This window comes from Carassius gibelio, chromosome B6 (genome assembly GCF_023724105.1).
Source record: "Carassius gibelio isolate Cgi1373 ecotype wild population from Czech Republic chromosome B6, carGib1.2-hapl.c, whole genome shotgun sequence".
Classification (NCBI taxonomy): domain Eukaryota; kingdom Metazoa; phylum Chordata; class Actinopteri; order Cypriniformes; family Cyprinidae; genus Carassius; species Carassius gibelio.
In genome coordinates, this window is record NC_068401.1 from 22614368 (window position 1) to 22629893 (window position 15526).

Consider the following 15526-nt stretch of genomic DNA (forward strand, 5'->3'; position numbering starts at 1 on the left):
ATGTGTATTCTATATAACTTTGTTTCAGAAACTCTCTTAAATAATGACTTCTCATTTACCTATAATCCATAGACTATAGTTCTGTTCTCTTAGTATTTATATTTTGGTCAAGAATAATCTAATCAAACACTGGGCCTATTTATTTATTTATTTGCTATATGTTGTGGCTTTTTCCTTAGTTTTACTGTGATTTTATATTTTTAGACAAAGCTGCAATGGTCTGTTATATTGGTAAGTTATGGGCTATAAATAAGGGTCACCTGGTCATTATCTCAAACTAAACCCAGAAAGACCCAAATCAAAGCAAACACACTCTTGTCCTGAACAGCAAATAATTTGACTGTTGAATGTCACAACTGACCAATTCAAATATTTTCATAGCAACAAGAATGTAATTATTGCCTTTTCTGTATCATCTGAATGTCAGTATCAGTGCCCCTCTAATATTAACCAGTGTCCCATTTCTTATAAATAGTGAAATAAATCTTGGAACCTATTTATTTTTTAGATTTTATTAATTGTGAGTGTGACCATCAGTCCACTGTGAGCATCTGCTGTTATGATTAACCTTGTGATGGAATGAGAGATGGAAATGGGCTTGCATTGTTTGCAGGTTATGGAAAGTTCTCTTGGCTGCACTCATGCCAAACTGGTGGTTCTCACAGAAGTGACGAGATGAGAAACAGAATCTCTCACTCCCTCCGCTGCCGTCATTAGCTTTTCTTTCTTCAGACCGACTGACCCTGATGGAGAGAAAAAAATCGGCCACAAAAACATATATTTATTTTATATTATTACTGAATATTTAAAATAATTAAACATATTTAAAAGAATTTGATGCATTTTGGATATGTAACTTATTCTAGACAATGCTACAAAGTATTATAAAAATGACAGCACAAACCTGTGGCTGTATATAGCGAAAGCTCATTTCGAAGTCGCTGTACAAGCTCACAAAGTTCCTCTTCCTCATCCACCTCGGAGTCATCTGAGTCTGAGTGATCTTCCAGAGCTAAATCAGACATGGACTTATGAAGTAAAGAAAGAACTTGTCTTTTATGTAGCAGCTCCTCCTCCTCAGCTTCCTCTTGGTGCCCTGAAGCTGTATGGACATCCTCGTCTTCATCATCCAGATTTGTGGAGATGTCTTCTGATACCTCATAAATAGTCTCCTCATCCACTTCTATTCTTTCTTCCTGGTATGCTTCTCCCCCCTCCTGAACCTGCTCTTCTTCACTGGAGCTGTCTTGAGGTTTTAAACACCCAGGTTGAGTCCAGTCGTTTTCACTAATGCTGTCATCGTGTCCTGGTTGAAGCTCTGAATGCGAACGAAAGTCACCTCTGAACCGATCGCTGTCCCTCACACATAACATCTGCATGTGACAATGAAAAAAAACTATTAAAGAATCTGTTTGTGAACATTTTTATATTAAACCCAGTTATTGTCTGTGTTTATTAGTAGAGTTATAGAAATCGTACCTCGTTCTTATTTGTTTCTTTTATGTATAACTTACAAATATGCATTACGTTTAGTTTCTTAGCTCATGTTAAATCTGCTGCAAATATCTTCGATTTAGGCCCAGTTAATTTGGACTGACCCCTCTTACATGTCTGACTCTGTCCAGTTCTTCTTCCAGATGCTGGTTCTGTTGGTTTATGGTCTCCATCATGGTCTTCAGCTCAGTACACTTGTCCTCCAGTGAATCATGCTCTGACTGGGCTGCAACTCTCCACACTTGAAACTCTTTCTCCAAGAGCCTGACCATAACATCACAAACACACCGAGGCCCAATACAAGAATACAATTACAAAAACATGCTACACATACTCAAAAGATTTATTTTGGGGCCCACCATTTATCTCTCTGCAGATCCCTCATGGCCTTCTGAGTAACACTGAGGTCTTTTTGGAGAATTGCTGTTTCTCTCTATAATAACACCATAAAGATAAAAAATAAATTTAAAAAAAACATCAAGGGGGATCATTTATTATGTATAATTATGATCATCTATAAAGTGAATTTTACTTATAGGAACCCCTTGTTGGACTCTGTAACATGCAACATTACTGGTAAGTAACCTGAGGAATCTCCTGAGTCTCCTCTGTTTGCAGGCCTTTAGACTCTACTGGAACCACAGCAGGGGTGGCAGTCAGACTTATTTCAGGAGCATTATGCATGTCTGGACCTGCTATAGACTGCAGCGCTGGAGAAGGGGCACTGCAAAGACACATAGACACATGAAATCACCTGTATGCTGTATTTCATCACTGAAAAACACATGGTATACACGGTAAATGTGTACCTGTATTGCAGCTCTGCACTAGAGTCTGCTCGCAGGGCTCTCTTCCTCTCTGCTTCTCTCCGAGCGTGACGAGGTACCAAAGCGTGTCGAGCACTAGAGGCCAGGGACGTCATTGACTCCTTCCAGGATGGCTAAACACAGAAAAATGTATATCACCATAATATATATATATATATATATATATATATATATATATATATATATATATATATATATATATGTACTTCTGTTATTAAAACTCCTGGCCTAATGAAAAGCTGCCGAATGTCTAATATTTCAAATTCTATACTATTTCTAAATGAATAAACAAACAAACACGTTAAGCGTTGAACTAACAACCCTAGTTAATATATCTAAAACATCAAATGCTTGTTTGCACACCTGAGTGCAGTATTCCAGTACAGGATGAGAGGGCTTGTGTTTCCTGCTGCGTCTCTCAGTCAGAAAGCAGCTTTGGCAGAGGTGTACGTTCAGGCATTTCAAACAGCGATACCTATGGACAGGTCATACCATTATCATCAGACAGCATACATGTCAATCCCAATACATACATGCAGTAACAGTATTATTTTATGTTATGTTTTCATTTTAGATTTATTTTCAGTAATTATGTTTTTATCATTTATGTTTCTTTTACTCAGTATTTCCATTTTAACTTTGTTTTTAGCAACAAGTAATAACCCTGGAACAGACATATTACAAAGGGCCAGTGGACCAGATTAAAACCCCATCAAGTATGATAATACAATGAAAAAACATACCTGAGGCCAGTGATAGGAAAGGTTTTACAGGCATGGCAGCGGACTCTGTGCTGTACAGCTTCACTCACTGAAATCCTGTAGAGAGTGGACAGCCATAACAGCAGCCGGGGTTCTGACTGCAGCCAGCCAATAAAATGCTCTTCAGTCACACGTGCACTATTCACCTGAGAGAATGTGAATAAAATATTCAGCTAAATCAGGGATTTTAAAACGTTTTGTTTCCACAAAATAGGATGGTCCTCTTGTGAGTGACATACTTTCTAAAATTAATAATTCATTTAGAAGGTTGGAATAATTGAGTAAATTTATGTTTTAGAAGAAGTATCTAATGCTCGCCAAGGTTGCATTTATTTTCATCACCAAAACGGTAATACGTTTTTGGAAAAATATACTATACCCCATTAAAGCAAGAGCACACTGCAGCTTCCGCTTGACCAAAAACGTGGTTTTCCTGAACAACTGCTGGAACCTTAACCAGATCATTTGTAATTAGAAATATGCTAGTATTTGTTAGAAGTGGGTCTGAATGATTGGATTGTTTCTCTCACCTGGCTGAGGTCTTCCAGCAGGATTTTGAGTGCACTTCGACTGACAGAGCCCCTGTCACTCTCCTGATTGCCACCGTAGCTCTCAGCCAGTCGGAACAGAGCTGCAAAAGAGACAAACACAGACAATCTAACAACCTAGCAACATTATTTCATCCTGAAAGATAGATTTAATCTGAAGAGGAGGTGAAGTGAATGTGGAACAGACCTCTCTGTTTAGCTGAGAGAGTGTCTCCACAGAGGGCGATCAGCGCGGCCTCCACCGACCGGAGCAGAATAACACCAGTTTGCTCTCTAAAAGAAAGCAGAAAGTTTGAAGTGCACATGCATAAACACAAAAACAGACTATACAATGTCGAATCAATAGAGTTATCTTTCACCTGTCAAACAGTTTAAAGAGAAGCCTGGTGGTTTGATCTGTGGCTTCAGGGACCATCTCATCAGGAAATTCATGTGAAATGCTCTGGAATAGATCTTCTAGATACTGCTGTACATCTTCTTGAGCAAGACTAATCACTGGTCCCCCAGAACTGCTTAAAGTATTTAGCACTGGGCGCAAATCCTGCAGTGACACCAGATGCACTGGAGATTGAAATGAAAGACTCACTATGAGATGAAAATGGCAGGTGGGTGAGATATATAATATAATACTAATGCACCCAGTTGTATTTCACATAAATTAAACATGGAAAAACTCACTCTGACATAGTTTTTGTAACGTGCGAAGCTTTAGAGCAGCTCGATACACTGCGGAACGAACTTCATTTGGACCTTTTATGGGAGAAATAAATGACACATGAAAAGACCTCAAAAGAGAAGACTAACAATAATAGCATTCAGTGCAAAACACAACTTGTTACAATAAACTGATGGGATCTACTTTGATAATTGTAGGCTATTTAAAAAAATAAAAATATAGTTGCGTTGATCTGAAATTGTGCTAATTTCATTGTGAACACACACTCAATTAATATATAGCCTATCTTATTATCTACAAGCCCTCTCCAGGAGCTACTTTATACACAAACATTAATTGCCATTTTCAATCTTTTATTAATGCAAAGAGGGATCAAACTTACCAGTGTTATCCAAATCCATAACAGTCCACTGCTCATTAAGCCACTAGTTTATTTCTAGACAACTGGGAAAATAAAAAAGTAGTACACTTTTATTTACATTTTAGAGTTATTGTAGGCCAAATGCTTTTTATTACACTTTCATTTACATTTTGTTGTAAATACTGTTTATAATTCCTATAAATAAAGTATTTTTATATATATATTTTTTAAGTTAAATTATTACTCTTTCATTGACTATTTACAGCGGTCGAGCGAATAGAAGACTTGGCAACCTTGACTATCTGGCAACCCCACAGTTATTGATCTAGGCGCGGTCACTCGATTTTCGAGGGAAAACATCATCTGATAAAACGGTGGGTGATTTGCATGTAAAATTGTAAATGTAACAAAGTTTTTATTAAAAACAAAATATCTAAAAGCGTCTATGCTACTATTACTGTACATTAGATAGGCTTCGATATTTATAATTGTGATTTAAGTAGTGCAAATAAATTAAATACCACTAATCTAAGCGAATGCAAAAAATAGTTGAAAAGCTACATTTTCTTTTATCCGATTCGTCAGAGAATTGTAAACCGATCTATTTAATTCTTAAGTCATAAACACATAATAGTAAATTGTCAAGTAAGCATTCCATAATATGTCGAACTATTAATAAATCGATTTAAAGTATAATATTGAACTTGTGGCTCACCTGATCGCTGTAACATGAAATGTTTCTTGTGTGAACATCAAGCCTTGTGCAACTTACAAATTCGCGTGCACAAGCTGCTACTTAGCTGGTTTGTATTACTTGGTGTTAATAATGTATGAGCAGAGCTTTTGTTTCACTTAGTCCATGTCAGTAGCCTACTATTGGTTATTAGTTTATTGACTGCTTATTATATTATTGTATAGCATGCATCTTTGCTTTGAGGTGAAAAAGAACAATTTACTGCACTGAAGATGCTTTGTGTACAATTATTATCTTACAAAGACTAACTTCTCTTCTTCTTTTTTCCAGTTCTTCAGTGCAGATTTTAAACTATGTGCGAAAAAGAATCATTTAACAGAATTCTCCAAAATAAAACTTTCCTCTTGGAGGCTTTATCTGAAGATCCCGATATCATCTTGCAGCATGTGCAGGAGGCTGAACTTATTACACTCCGTGACTACAGGAACCTCTCAGATATTAAAAAAAGAGAGGAGAAAGTCATCAAACTACTTGACAAAATCATGGGAAGGGGGGAGGAAACTTGTCACCAGTTCATAGACCTTTTAAGACAGGACTTGATATTGGAAATGTATCCAAAATTAAAGGTTCATGCCGTTACTGCTCTTCCAGCCATGCCACACACCTTTCCAGTGCAGGAGGTGACATTCATATTTGAAAGATTCAGACTACTGTAAATGCGGCAATCAAGTTTATTCTGTTCATATGTGCTTTTATTTCAGGTCTCTCAATACAAAATAGAACAAATTCCACGTGGTATCTGTGTAATCATCAATAATGTGGATTTTGCAACAATGGATGTAAGAAGGGGATCAGATGAGGACCAAAGTTAGTATTTTTTTTTTTTTTATGTATTTAGTTGTTTAGTATAAGATACTTTAAAGGAGTAGTTCATCCACAAATGAAAGTTTGCTGATATTTTACACACCCTCAAGTATTCTAAGATATTGATGAGTTTGTTCCTGATTTGGAAACAGATTTGGAGAAAGTTTTTTTTTAATCAACAACTCTCTTTCTGATGACACTCATTCACTGTAGAGCATCCACTGGTCAAATCCATTTTTTAAAATTTCTCCAAATCTGTTCCGATACAAAAAAACTAACGAATCTACACCTTGGATGGCCTAAAAATGGGTAGATTTCAGCAAATTTTATTTTTGGGGTGAAATATTCCGTATTTACTTTTAGTCATTGTGTAAGGGGAAAACATTTAATAATTGTATTTGCTTGAATAAATCTAATTATAAGTTTATTTATACTTTTAGAAGTAGTTTAAGAATAATTCACATTTTTATTCAATTATTAATTATAATATTTGTATTTATTTATTTAGGTCATTTATTTAGAATGATTTGTTTGGCTGGATTGATAGAGTTGCTCTTATTCTTTCTTTTAAACCCCAGAGTGTCTTGCCGAAGTATTCCGCTGGCTGGGGTTTGTGGTGGAGGAGCACAGAAATAAAACTGCAGCTGAGATGAAGTATCTCCTCAAGGAGGTGGGGAAGACAGTACATGGAGACTGCTTTGTGTGCTGCATCCTCTCCCATGGCATAGAGAAAGGAGTCTGTGGAACCGATGGTGCTGTTATTTCTGTCGATGAAATACGAGAGCCTTTCAATGGCAATAACTGCCAGAGGCTAGCTGGCAAGCCCAAGCTGTTCTTCATACAAGCATGTCGTGGGAAAAGAAATCAGCAACCTGTGCAAGTCCAAGCGGATGCTCCAGATGATGGAGAGTCAGAGATGGAGGAGGATGGTGATAATTTTGATATCACAATCCCGGTTGACACGGATTTCCTTATTGCCAGGTCAACCATTGATGGTCATCTTTCTTATAGAAGCCCAAAAGGGGGCTCCTGGTTTATTCAGTCACTCTGCCGAAATCTACAGGAGCTTTGTCCAATGTAAGTTTGTAACAGGTTTTTTTTTTCACTATGATAATTTTGAGTAGACAAATTAGAGAAAAACATAAAGGATTACATGCACCAAATCTATATGTACTATTAAAAAAGTTTAAAAAAAAATTATGTTTCCAGGGCTACAGACATCCAGACCATCCTGCTTCGTGTGAATAATGAGGTTAGTAGTCAGGGATTCAGGGGCAAACAGATGCCCGTCCAAGAAGTCGCCATGAGGAAGAAGCTGGTCCTGCTGCCAGCGTGAACCACTGAAAGCTCCTACAGCATACGGCATTGCTTGATATGAATTATGTTTTAAATATTTATAATGTTCTTAAAATTTGTTTTTAAATCAGGAACGGCACTGGTTACTTGAAGGGAATCATGAGCCATTTGAGATAAAACAATTTTTTAAGTTTTATAAGTTTTATAAGTAACTTTTTACTGCATTTTTGCATGTCATTTTACTGTCATTTTAATCTGTATACAATTCATATACACCGATCCAGGTATTTTACAATTAAATAGTCTTTAAATATGGTAATTTAATACATTTAGAATAGAATGCATTTTGATATTATATTACTCAGTCATCTGCAATGCAACACATATGCATAAATATGTAGTGTAGGAGAACAGAAAACGTATGCATCAAATGTAGATTTAACAAAAGAGCTGTTATTACTACAAACTAGTTTGTGAGTAATGCATGAATTAAGCAAGATAACATGAACCTAATTCAAATTCTCGACATACTGTAGATGTGTTAAGACGTGCCATCAACTTGAATAATTCTGTTGTGGCAGTACTTCCTCCTCAAGATCAGTATTCTCCTCTTCCTGTAACTGCAATAATAATCTTATAATTTATGCTAAACAGTAATATAAGAAAAAAACTTACAAATTAACCATTTCTTTTTGTCATAGTGTGCTATTGTTATGGTGCTTTATCGGTGCAGTAAGACACAAACCCTGCTGGTTTTATCCCAACTTGTTTCACAGGGAACAGTTTTCTACTGTGCACTGAAATTACACACTAATTGTAACATAAAAACACAGCTTTATCATTCTGAAATGGATATATATATATATTATATATATAGATATTATCATAACCAAAATGTGAATATTAGGACCTTTTAAAATGTAATTCTCGGGCATTAGTTAGATCTTAAAAAGGCATGTCTATAGTGACTACAAATAGAGCATTTCGCGCATAAAGAGCGAATGGTGCTTTTTGTGCATTTAGCGTTTGACGCGAATTCGCGTCTGCCGCCAGAGTTGAAAAATTTGAACTTTGGCGTCAATTCGCGCCGCATTAACCAATCAGGAGCCTGCTAGGAGTCACTCATTCAACAGTATGTTCCTGCAGCCTCAGGTTGTGCAGGAATACCCTTCTCCACTCATTCAACAAGGAGGAACGACTGATGTGGTCAGTGAGCAGTCAACGGGAGCTATATGACAAAAGTTCATATTTCTATAGAGACAGGAATAAAAAGGACATATATATATAAAAAACATATTAATAGATAAATTGAATAAAGGCCAAAGATAAGAAACGTTTCATTTTACCCCAAACAAATTATATTTGATCTTGAACCACTAAAGAGACATCAGAGCCAGCGGCAAATGACAGAAGATCTAGCCGAGGTGAGGCTGCTCTCGGTGGATACATGATGACGGAGCTCCCGCTGATCGCATGGAGCTCATCTCCGAAATCGGTCAAACACATTTTTTAAATAGACGCTGTCATTATAAATAAACTGCATATTTGAGTTTAAAACAACTACATTCTCGCCTGAAATACTTTTAAAACTACATTTCATGACACAATAACAGTAATATTTTGAAAATTATCTGAATAAAAATGGCGGTTGAAAATTCTGCGTGAACTCAGCTGGCAGAAGCCCCCCCCCATGACGCGAATTCGCCTTTGTTGTGAAGTTAATTTCACGAATGAAACAAACTGCTCGCGCGAATGGTCTCAAAATGGTCAAGCGGCAAACTAGACGTGGTAGACGCGAATTTGACACTCTATTCGCGTTTGGTGTGAACACAGCATGAAAGTAAACAAGATCCTTGCATGGACTTCCCCCCACCTAGCAGAACCAGACTGAAATTCCTAAGGGGGGCATTTTAACCTCTGGTCTCCACAGAATATCTTTATGTCAGGGAATGGCACTGAAACTGTCTTTTATAGATGAAGATTCACCAAAATGAACTTAAAAAGACTTATAAATGAATATCAGTCCATTGCTTAACTCCATATTCATTTATATGTAACCCACACATTTGACTACCATGTTTATAATCACTTACTGTGTATGTATTTTAATAACTATTAAATTGAGAACCTCTGGCTTAAGGATAAATATTCATGTTTAGTATGTATTTGTTTGAATCTGGTTGCTTGAAACGTTTCTGACCGTCAGTTATTTGTCAAATGTCAAATTCTTAGCTTTTGCTATTTGTCATGCCTCCTTTTAAGCTTTTAGCTCTTAGCTTGCTTTTAGCTTTTAGCCTGCTTGTAGCTTTTGCTCCTATTCATGCTTTCAGTCATCACTTTAAGCATTATTTGAGCGCCGTTCCAGTGTGCGTCGGCCTGCACGCCTTCTGCTACTTAGCCACGATGAGAAGAAACACCACCTAGTCTCGTCAAACTTTACTTCTGTTCTTTTACTTTAGCTTATTTTCTTTTCCATTGAAATTTCGTTTTAGTTTTGTTTAAATAAACTAATAAAGAAGGCAGGTTCTGTCGTAGGGGAGTGTGTTACCCACCTTTGAGGTGATAATGCAGGATAGAATGATTGGGAAACTCTATTCAATGATGAATCAAGATTGTCATCCTTTAAATGAAATAGTTAGTGACTTTATGAGTACCCACAGCTTAAGATTGATCCATCCACGTTGTTACAGGGAGCGTTATAGGAAGTCTTTTTTCCCAACGCCAATTAGGTTGTACAGTATTGTTCAAAATAATAGCAGTACAATGTGACTAACCAGAATAATCAAGGTTTTTCGTATATTTTTTTATTGCTACGTGGCAAACAAGTTACCAGTAGGTTCAGTAGATTCTCAGAAAACAAATGAGACCCAGCATTCATGATATGCACGCTCTTAAGGCGGTGCAATTGGGCAATTAGTTGAATTAGTTGAAAGGGGTGTGTTCAAAAAAATAGCAGTGTGGCATTCAATCACTGAGGTCATCAATTTTGTGAAGAAACAGGTGTGAATCAGGTGGCCCCTATTTAAGGATGAAGCCAACACTTGTTGAACATGCATTTGAAAGCTGAGGAAAATGGGTCGTTCAAGACATTGTTCAGAAGAACAGCGTACTTTGATTAAAAAGTTGATTAGAGAGGGGAAAACCTATAAAGAGGTGCAAAAAATGATAGGCTGTTCAGCTAAAATGATCTCCAATGCCTTAAAATGGAGAGCTAAACCAGAGAGACGTGGAAGAAAACGGAAGACAACCATCAAAATGGATAGAAGAATAACCAGAATGGCAAAGGCTCAGCCAATGATCACCTCCAGGATGATCAAAGACAGTCTGGAGTTACCTGTAAGTACTGTGACAGTTAGAAGACGTCTGTGTGAAGCTAATCTATTTTCAAGAATCCCCCACAAAGTCCCTCTGTTAAAAAAAAGGCATGTGCAGAAGAGGTTACAATTTGCCAAAGAACACATCAACTGGCCTAAAGAGAAATGGAGGAACATTTTGTGGACTGATGAGAGTAAAATTGTTCTTTATGGGTCCAAGGGCCACAGGCAGTTTGTGAGACGACCCCCAAACTCTGAATTCAAGCCACAGTACACAGTGAAGACAGTGAAGCATGGAGGTGCAAGCATCATGATATGGGCATGTTTCTCCTACTATGGTGTTGGGCCTATTTATCGCATACCAGGGATCATGGATCAGTTTGCATATGTTAAAATACTTGAAGAGGTCATGTTGCCCTATGCTGAAGAGGACATGCCCTTGAAATGGTTGTTTCAACAAGACAATGACCCAAAACACACTAGTAAACGGGCAAAGTCTTGGTTCCAAACCAACAAAATTAATGTTATGGAGTGGCCAGCCCAATCTCCAGACCTTAATCCAATTGAGAACTTGTGGGGTGATATCAAAAATGCTGTTTCTGAAGCAAAACCAAGAAATGTGAATGAATTGTGGAATGTTGTTAAAGAATCATGGAGTGGAATAACAGCTGAGAGGTGCCACAATTTGGTTGACTCCATGCCACACAGATGTCAAGCAGTTTTAAAAAACTGTGGTCATACAACTAAATATTAGTTTAGTGATTCACAGGATTGCTAAATCCCAGAAAAAAAAAATGTTTGTACAAAATAGTTTTGAGTTTGTACAGTCAAAGGTAGACACTGCTATTTTTTTGAACACACCCCTTTCAACTAATTGCCCAATTGCACAGCCTTAAGAGCGTGCATATCATGAATGCTGGGTCTTGTTTGTTTTCTGACAATCTACTGAACCTACTGGTAACTTGTTTGCCACGTAGCAATAAAAAATATACTAAAAACCTTGATTATTCTGGTTAGTCACATTGTACTGCTATTATTTTGAACAATACTGTATAATCAGTGTTATTTAAGATGACATACTTTTTAGGATTTATGTTTTTGTATATAATTACAATGCTTTGCAACTTGATACTGAAGAACAAGTTTTTATGTTGTTTGTGAATGTTGTTTTAAAGTTGTTTTAATTTAATCATTGTATGGTTGTGCTGCTGTGACATCTAAATTTCCCTTTGGGGATTAATAAAGTTAAAATCAAGTCAAGTCAACTTCCAGCCAATCACCAACCTCCGGAAACCCCCTTTCCAATGACAACAAAGGGAACCCCTTTACACAGATGATGCAAGTATCTCCAGACTCTCATCTGTACTGGTCTATCTAATATAATTTTAACCTCATTGACAAAACTCAATGCGAGGGTTAATTAAGTGATTGATGGCTGTTCATGTCTATGCAATTTCACGTATTGCTGTAAACATGGGATTCCACATTTTCATTCTCTTAAACTAATTATTCACGAACTTTATATCTTCCTGCAACTTGTGTGAATGTGTGAGTGCGTGCGCTTATGTGTTAGATTAGTTTATATGTCTTAGATTTATCTAATAAAGCCTTATTCACATTGAAAAGAGAAGTATCTTGTGTTTTGTGCATACAAGTTAATGTCTTAAACTGCCGATCTTGTTATTGTGCGAATTAATAGTGTTTTCACTATAGTTTGGATATTAATATCCAGTGCAGATTTAATGTTAAATGGTTCATTCAGTGAATCGCAGGGCACCTCAGTGATCAGCCGTGAAACTTAAACCGTTAAAATTTTAAATGATTCCCTTTGAGCTAAATTGACCTGTTTCCCTTATAATCGACTGGGCAAAAGGTGTATTAACCTAAATAAATCTGAACCTGAAAATGTTGCATATTCCCTGTTTTGTTTGTAGTCTTTTTTTTTTCCATCTTTTAGTTCTTTACATTTTTTTTTGTTAGTCTATTGGACCTGTCTGGACATATAGCCCTAGTGCTTCCTATGTTCTTGGTCTTGGTTAGTTTAATTGTTGATCAGTAAAAATATGATTGTCTTAAGGAAAAAACTTCCTTCCTTCCTCTATTATACACAAACCCCCTCCTCAAGATTCAAGATTTTTATTTGTCACATACATGATTATATAGAGCATATATAACCAGCAGTGAAATGTGCTGGTTATATGTTTAATATACTTTCCTAAAAGTGTTCTTAAAGGAACACTCCACTTAAAAAAAAAAAGATCAAATTTTCCAGCTCCCCTAATGTTAAACAGTTGAGTTTTACCGTTTTTCTAATCCATTTAGCTGATGTCCAGGTCTGGCGGTAGCCATTTTGGCTTAGTTTATCCCAGATCATTGAATCAGATTAGACCGTTAGCATCTTTCTCAAAAATGACCAAAGAGTTTCTATATTTTTTTCCCTTTTTAAAACTTGACTCTTCTGTAGTTACATTGTGTACTACTTTTCAGGCACTAGTATCACTGCTCCTGCTGCTCCCATGGTACGGCAGCAAAGTTCTGAAATGAGAATCACTTATAAATACTCATTGGAAAGAAATACATTTACAAAAAGTAATTTATCACAAGTTTCCTTCCTTCTCTTCAAATAATTTAACCTCTTGTATCAGAGCTGTTCTATGGGATGATTTCTCAGCTTATTTAAATACAGCATTAATATGAATAAAACATGACCTGTTTTCTAAAAAGCGATCAATGTCAAATTAATTAGATAATATCAGAAGTATGGTCATAATTAAGTTATATTTTAGCAGTTTAAACAACAGAGAGTGAAAGTAAAATAAAAGAAATACAAAGCCACATGGAGTTACAATCGCAAACCACTCGGCAGCACTGCAGACCAATAGGTTTGGGGGTGTATTTTGGGATACTTGCTATGACAGAGGCTTATTAAAATGCTTATACATCATTGCATCAACCTACAGTAGTTGTCACTATGCTGGACCTTTTACCCTGAGGGGTTTGACACCTTTACCTTGGACCACCCATTTTACATTCACCTTTGACCTCTTAATAATCTCTGGGGTCAATATGCCATATGGCTTTAGGATGTTGGAAATTACAACTATCTTCTGCCGTCAATACGCGGATAGTTTTATTATGTGGAAGTCTGGCATTGATGCATGACCTCCGGGAGGACGTGTAACATGAAGATCGACTTTTCAGGTTTATATTTGACCTTTTAAATCCAGCCACATCTGCAGACCATAGGTGGGTATCCTGCCTCATTCCATCTCATGGTGTGTTACTGTCACTCTTTTGACCGAATTTAATGATGAACAAACAATATCAAAATAAGTAAAGGAATACAAAATTTTAATAGATCATTAGAGCATATAACACACACACACACACAATTTAATCTATGAGGTATAAATGTACAATGTTTAACTCCGCTTAGAGGCACCTGTAACTATCATATTTAAAAGTATATAGAAGCATTATTAATTTTAACTTTGTAAATGACTAAAAACTAATATTTTAACTAAACATATTTACAATTGTGACAAATTCAGATATGCTAAACAATTTTGGAATTATGTTGATGAAAAACAAAAAACTGCTCATCACAATATCTTAAAGAACATGTGATTAAGACAAACACGACAACTGTTGCAGTGGTGAGTATTCTATAGGATACACCTTATGTCAAAAATGATTGATGGCTTTGACCTTTGTGACCCACATTGTGTTGATCCTGTGACCTATCCAGATGTGCAACATCAACCTTTGACCTCCTGGGATGACATATGTTTGTACAGATATTTGACCGTGTCCGAGCAGTGACAGTTAATGAATGAGCTTTCCGAAGAATGTTTTTGAAGATTTTAATGGTCTGTTCCGACTTCCGTGGGGTTTGCCCCATCTGGTGTCCAGGTTTTTTTTGCTGTCTCTCACTCTGTGGGAGATTTGACTGCTCTGACACGGTCAAACATCTGTACAAACATCATTTGGCATGTCAGGAGGTCAAAGGTTTACGTCAGAATTTCACATGTGGATATCATTAACAGGTCACGGGGTCAACACATCATGGGTGGGCTATGGGGGAGGAGGGGGAGGTCACAAAGGTCAAAGCCATCTATCTTTTTTGACATAAGGTGTATCATATACTGTAGACTACTATAGGAGCTAAACTCTGCAGGACAGTGGCCATCCAGGACCGAAGTTGCCTATCCCTGCTGTAAAGTGACCATGAGATGGAATGAGGCAGGATACCCACATGGTCAACAGATGGCTCTGAATGTAAAAGGTCAAAAATAAACCTGAAAAAGTTCAGATCTGACCTGAAAAGATTCAAAATCAATCAGTCCTCATATTACCGCCGGAGGTCACGAAATTCCAGATATACTAAATATTGATTGTCATATTGATAGCCAGAGATAATTATAAGCTCACCGGTCAACACTGGAATTCCAAATATGCTAAAACCATTTGGCATCTTGATATCTGGAGATTATTAATAGGTTAAAGGTTAACATGACATGTGGGTGGTCCAAGGTCAAGGGTGAAATCCCTCAGTGTAAAAGGTCAAAAAGGTCAACAATCAAAAATTTGAACAAGGTCGACTCCCCTTGTTATTTAGAAAACAGATGGTTGACATCAAGAAGCCTCCTTCTTTACTCTATTATTATTATTATTATTATAATACTGCACAC

At 36.7% G+C, this 15526-nt stretch overlaps 2 protein-coding genes across 2 annotated transcripts; one reads left to right on the forward strand and one right to left on the reverse strand.

Moving 5' to 3' along the window:
* Positions 1 to 538: 538 nt before the first annotated feature.
* dytn (dystrotelin) lies at positions 539 to 5420 on the reverse strand. Its single transcript, XM_052558072.1, has 14 exons — positions 5383 to 5420; positions 4309 to 4415; positions 3990 to 4191; positions 3818 to 3903; positions 3613 to 3713; positions 3462 to 3533; positions 3065 to 3228; positions 2685 to 2796; positions 2304 to 2434; positions 2080 to 2218; positions 1854 to 1927; positions 1608 to 1758; positions 905 to 1373; positions 539 to 743 (listed from the first exon to the last, which is right to left on the reverse strand). The coding sequence occupies exons 1-14, from the start codon at positions 5418 to 5420 to the stop codon at positions 640 to 642; spliced, it is 1950 nt and encodes a 649-aa protein (XP_052414032.1). The 3' UTR covers positions 539 to 639.
* On the forward strand, positions 3370 to 10261 carry LOC127959693 (caspase-8-like). Its single transcript, XM_052559002.1, has 5 exons — positions 3370 to 5041; positions 5692 to 6041; positions 6123 to 6228; positions 6804 to 7302; positions 7435 to 10261. The coding sequence occupies exons 2-5, from the start codon at positions 5715 to 5717 to the stop codon at positions 7559 to 7561; spliced, it is 1059 nt and encodes a 352-aa protein (XP_052414962.1). The 5' UTR covers positions 3370 to 5041; positions 5692 to 5714; the 3' UTR covers positions 7562 to 10261.
* The last annotated feature ends 5265 nt before the right edge of the window (positions 10262 to 15526 follow it).

Coding starts and splice junctions, on each gene's coding strand:
- LOC127959693 (XM_052559002.1), top strand. CDS start 5,715: ATGTGCGAAAAAGAATCATTTAACAGAATTCTCCAAAATAAAACTTTC. Junction 6,042..6,122: donor ACACCTTTCCAGTGCAGGAG/GTGACATTCATA, acceptor CTTTTATTTCAG/GTCTCTCAATACAAAATAGA. Junction 6,229..6,803: donor GGGATCAGATGAGGACCAAA/GTTAGTATTTTT, acceptor TTTAAACCCCAG/AGTGTCTTGCCGAAGTATTC.
- dytn (XM_052558072.1), bottom strand. CDS start 5,420: ATGTTCACACAAGAAACATTTCATGTTACAGCGATCAG. Junction 3,714..3,817: donor TCTCTCAGCTAAACAGAGAG/GTCTGTTCCACA, acceptor TCTCTTTTGCAG/CTCTGTTCCGACTGGCTGAG. Junction 2,435..2,684: donor TACTGGAATACTGCACTCAG/GTGTGCAAACAA, acceptor TTCTGTGTTTAG/CCATCCTGGAAGGAGTCAAT.